Below are 4,912 nucleotides of genomic sequence, written 5' to 3' on the forward strand. Positions count from 1 at the left end.
AATCTCAAAGACCAAAGTTATGTGTTATGCAAATCTCAGGAACCATTTTAACTAAGAAACCTTTTATGTTTACTTTCTCTGTTGTGTAACTATTTCCGGTTCAGGACTTGCCTGTTCCGTTCATGAGACAACGTAAACGTCCGGCAAGAGACCAAAAGTTCCCTTAGTGTACCCGGCAAGCGCTTTATATTCCGAACCGGTGTCCATTGCTAGACTTTTGAATGAGTGAGCTGTACCAGGACCAGAAGCAGAAGCAGAAGCAAATTTTGTGGTCGTGCTTGCTTATGGTGCTTGTTGCTTGCAGGCATTGTCTTAAGAGTGGTCCCATTAGGGTTTGGCTCTAAGCTTGACCACAAATAAAATCTGTCAGTCTTAACTTGGGTCAGTATAGCCACTTAGTACTACAGTTTAATGGTATTCTTCTTCACTTGTAAGTGAAAGGTCTTAGGTTTGATTCTCGCCAAAGGCGAATTGAACCACATTATTGTTAGCCCATTGTGAGGCTAAACTCACCCCCTCTTAGTGTAGAATATATTGATTGTTCAAAAAAAAAAAAAAAAAAAAAAAAAAAAACTCAGGTCAATGTACGAAAATAATAAAATTACTAAATAAATAAGATAAAAATTTTTTTTCCTTCAATTTCATCCTTTCCTTTATTTGGGCTCGATTAAACTTCGTTGGAGATTTCAAGCTGGTCGAAAGAAAAAAGAGTGTTCCCGCGTCCATTACAGTTAAATTCTATCATCGAGTAACAAGTCAGCGGTTACATCTGGAAGTTCCTCAAACCAAATCAAATCTTGTTCCACTGAAAGACCATACCTTGCAAGCCTGTGTGCAATCTCATTTGCTTCACAGTTAACATGTTGAGATTTAAAATTGGAACCAACATAGAAGCGTCCCTGGGATTGGAACCAATAATTTCTTCACTTGAACTTTAAAGAGAGAAGAACACAATGGTTCGTGGAGCAGCACATCCACAGCTGTTTTGGGGCAAGCACGCGAGCTCGCCCATATTTGACGCGATTAAACTATTGGGTGCAGTACCTGTCACAGCAAAAAATCTGTTAAAATGGTTTGCAGCAAAATCACATGTTCTGCTCTATCCTGGTAGTGAACGTGAAGCTGTCCATAACAAGGTGTGCCAAGTTCCTTCCTTGCACTTTCATCTTGAACCAATTTAATTTCAGTAGCTGGCTTAAGAAACATAGTTTTAGATCCTGCATTATGCATGTTTTAAATGTGTATGCAATGGAATTTACAAAAACACTTCATTTTTGCTGGCATTTTTATCTATCTGTTATAGGTTGGGCATCCCATATATGGTGTTTCGATCGATTGGCAGGGTGAAGAATACAAGTTATTCTGGCTGACGGACCTGAATTCACGAGAATGGCTGCAGGTTTTGGGGCCACAATTGTACCATTTGCGGCCGTGGGAGATGATGATCTACTTCAAGTAAGCTCGCGTTGCTTTGTTCTTAGTAGCTAAGCTAGTGAAGGTATTTCTTGTAGTGATTATATATACTTGGATTTTTTCTTATTTGGATATCTAGCGGTTGGTTCTTGACAGGAATGACCTAATGAAGATCCCAATGCTGAGTGACCATCTCAAAGACTCGAGTTGCGGTCCTGTAAGAACAAGGTAATTACTCTCCATGTTATTGTTTCTGTGTTCCCCTCGCTCGATCTGATCTTAATTGTCGATAGTTGTTAGACTGAATTTTCTTCTTTTGATAAAAATAAAACATGAATAAATTGTTGTCTGTTTTTGTAGGGACGAGTCGAGTGGGGAGTTGAGAAAGAAGAAGTCTTTAATCCAGTGGTTTTGCCTAAGTTACCGGGACGGTATTACTATTTGTTTGGGATGTATTAACCCCTGAATGTATAATGCCCTAAGTGTATTGAACAGAGATATGTAACCAGAAAATGAAGAAAGAGAAGAAGTCGAGAGATTTTGTATTTCACAGAGTAGAGAAAGTAGAGTTTTTCAGAATACCAAACATCCCTACAATATCAGCTATTTATACTAGCTAAATATCACATTACACAATGACTCTATTACCCTTTTCTAACAACTCCATTCTAACTAACTCAAACTAAGTAACTAACCAATGACACACTGCCATATGTCAACATGACTATGGTTATTACTCCCCCCACAAACTGAGCTGAGCTAGGGAAGCGAAGGTTGCTGTAGAACCAATACCCAAGCCAAGAGACCTGCAATGTTTCTGAAAAATGGGACTATGCAAACCCTTTGTAAAGACATCGGCCACCTGATCATCTGTGGGAATGTAGTGGACCAGAAGATCCCCTCGTTGAACCTTTTCACGCACAAAGTGATAGTCCGTGTCAAGATGCTTGATCTTGGAGTGAAAAACTGGATTGGAACTCAAAGCCAGGGTAGAAATGTTATCACAGTATAGGGATGGTGGAACTGAGATGGATTGATGAAGATCCTTAAACACAGAACGAATCCAAAACACATCAGCTGCACAGTGAGCTAATGCCTTATACTCTGCCTCCGTGGAGCTTCGAGAAACTGTGGACTGCTTTTTAGACTGCCAAGAAACTGGATTGTTCCCCAAATAGACAACAAAACCTGTGATTGATCGTCTGGTGTTGATATCCGCTGCCCAATCGGAGTCAGAATAGGCAGTAATATTGAATTCCTGGCTTTTGGTATAGTGTAAGCCATAACCAATCGTCCCCTGAATGTACCTCAAAATCCTTTTGACCAAGACCATGTGGACATCAGTTGGTTGTGCCATGAATTGGCAGACCATGTTCACTGAGTAGGCTATATCAGGACGAGTAAAAGTAAGGTACTGGAGAGCCCCAACAATGCTCCTATAGTGACTAGGATCAGACACCAAAGTTCCTTCACCAGCCAGAATTTGAGTATGAGGTTTACATGGCGTAGATGTAGATTTGCAGGTATCCATTCCTGCCTTTTGTAACACATCCTTGGCATATTTAGCTTGGGAGATAAACAAGGAACCATCAGCTCTATATTGTATATGCAATCCCAAAAAATATGTTAACCTCCCCATATCCTTGAGTTCAAATACACCAGCAAGATCATCAATGACAGATTGAATTTTAGTAGAATCTGATCCAGTAAGAATGATGTCATCAACATACAATAAGAGCAAAATTATATCACTACCATCAATCTTGACAAAAAGACTCGAATCAGAAGAAGAGGATTGAAAACCAACAGCTGGAAGATAGCTTGTGAACTTCGAGTTCCAAGCTCGAGGGGCCTGTTTTAACCCATACAGGGATTTGACCAATTTGCAAACATAGCCAGGGCAGGTAGCATCCACAAACCCCTGTGGTTGTTTCATATAAACATCCTCCTCTAAGTCACCATGAAGAAAAGCATTTTTGATATCGAGTTGTCGTAATGACCAACTAAACTGAGTAGCTAAACCCAAGATAAGCCTCACAGTGGTATGGCGAACCACTGGACTGAAGGTCTCTGAGTAATCCAAGCCTTGCTCCTGAGAATACCCCTGGGCTACCAAACGAGCTTTGAACCGAGATATGCTACCATCTGGATTTTTCTTAACCTTATACACCCATTTACTGCCAATAACAGACCTATGGGAAGGTGGTGGAACAAGTATCCACGTGCCTTGAGATTGTAATGCATTAAACTCCTCCTGCATGGCAGTTTGCCATTCTGGTGACAGAGAAGCAGCTTTAAATGTCTTAGGTTCTTCACAAGTTGAAATGTCAGCAATAAAGGAAAATCCCTCAGATCCAGGCACACGCAAAGGGGTAGATGAACCATCAGAATAGAAATCATCAAGTTGTAAAGAGGACAACTGAGGTAGAGAAGCAAGACAACCCACAAAGCTTTTCCTGGGAATAACACCAGTTCGTAACCTGGTTTGAATACACTCCCTAGTGATAGGTGTGGAGACCAAATTAGGAGTATGTGGAGGTGAGAGAGAAGGAATAACTTGCTGTTGAGAAGCAGGGGCAATGACAGATAGCACTGGAGTAGGAACTGGGGAAGAAGAGTGAACCAGAGATGTGTCAGAGCCCTGAACTTCTGGCTCTGGTGACACACGATCTTCTGATGGGGTAGTATTTGGAGAAAACAAATCGACATCTGACTGAGACAAAGAGTGTTGAGAACCTCCAGAAGTTGTATTGTGCTGTGAAGAAGACACTGGTATAGTGACCAGCACAGATACAGGTCTTGATTGCTCCTGTTCCTCATGACTAGCCAATCTTGCAGGACTTGTATGTGAAACCATTCTGGCAGGAAATAGAGATTCATCAAAATAGACATGCCTGGAAATAACCATCCTCTTGGTTTGCAAGTTATAACATATCACTCCTTTGTATCCTTGGTGATAACCCAAAAATACACACATCACTGATCTTGGTTGTAATTTGTTACTATTGTATGGTCTGAGACATGGAAATACAGCAGAACCAAAGATCTTAAGGACTTGGATATCTGGTAGCTTCTTATATAATGACAAGTATGGAGAACTAAAACACAAGCTTTTGCAAGGCATGTTATTAATGAGCCTAACTGAATGAGCACAAGCAAGATACCAGAACACAGAAGGCAAGCCAGAAGCACTAAGAAGAGTAATTGTAGTGTCCAAAATATGCCTATGTTTCCTCTCAGCAACTCCATTCTGCTGAGGAGTATAAGGACAGGAAATAAGTTGTATAATTCCTTTGGCAGCAAGAAAGGAAGCAAACCTCTTGCTTGTATATTCACCTCCCCCATCTGTTTGCAAGGACTTAATTGGAATGCGAAACTGAGTCAGGACAAACTGATAGAACTGAACAAAAATTGTAAACACATCAGATTTATTGCTCATGGGGAATATCCAAACAAATCTCGTATATTCATCAACAAATGTTACATAATACCTATAGCC

The 4,912-nt window shown here is 40.5% G+C and overlaps 1 protein-coding gene across 1 annotated transcript; it reads left to right on the forward strand.

The window, feature by feature from the left end:
- The first annotated feature begins 621 nt into the window (after positions 1-621).
- LOC148692136 (phytyl ester synthase 1, chloroplastic-like) lies at positions 622-1,879 on the forward strand. The gene is made up of 4 exons (XM_088681606.1): positions 622-1,136; positions 1,343-1,455; positions 1,570-1,641; positions 1,774-1,879. Exons 1-4 carry the CDS (start codon positions 954-956, stop codon positions 1,877-1,879), a joined length of 474 nt encoding a protein of 157 aa, XP_088537732.1. The 5' UTR covers positions 622-953.
- The last annotated feature ends 3,033 nt before the right edge of the window (positions 1,880-4,912 follow it).

Source organism: Pyrus communis, chromosome 12 (assembly GCF_041283825.1).
Source record: "Pyrus communis isolate YQ-2024b chromosome 12, ASM4128382v1, whole genome shotgun sequence".
In the NCBI taxonomy this organism is placed as follows: domain Eukaryota; kingdom Viridiplantae; phylum Streptophyta; class Magnoliopsida; order Rosales; family Rosaceae; genus Pyrus; species Pyrus communis.

Coding starts and splice junctions, on each gene's coding strand:
- LOC148692136 (XM_088681606.1), top strand. CDS start 954: ATGGTTCGTGGAGCAGCACATCCACAGCTGTTTTGGGGCAAGCACGCG. Junction 1,137..1,342: donor GTGAAGCTGTCCATAACAAG/GTGTGCCAAGTT, acceptor ATCGATTGGCAG/GGTGAAGAATACAAGTTATT. Junction 1,456..1,569: donor GAGATGATGATCTACTTCAA/GTAAGCTCGCGT, acceptor GGTTCTTGACAG/GAATGACCTAATGAAGATCC.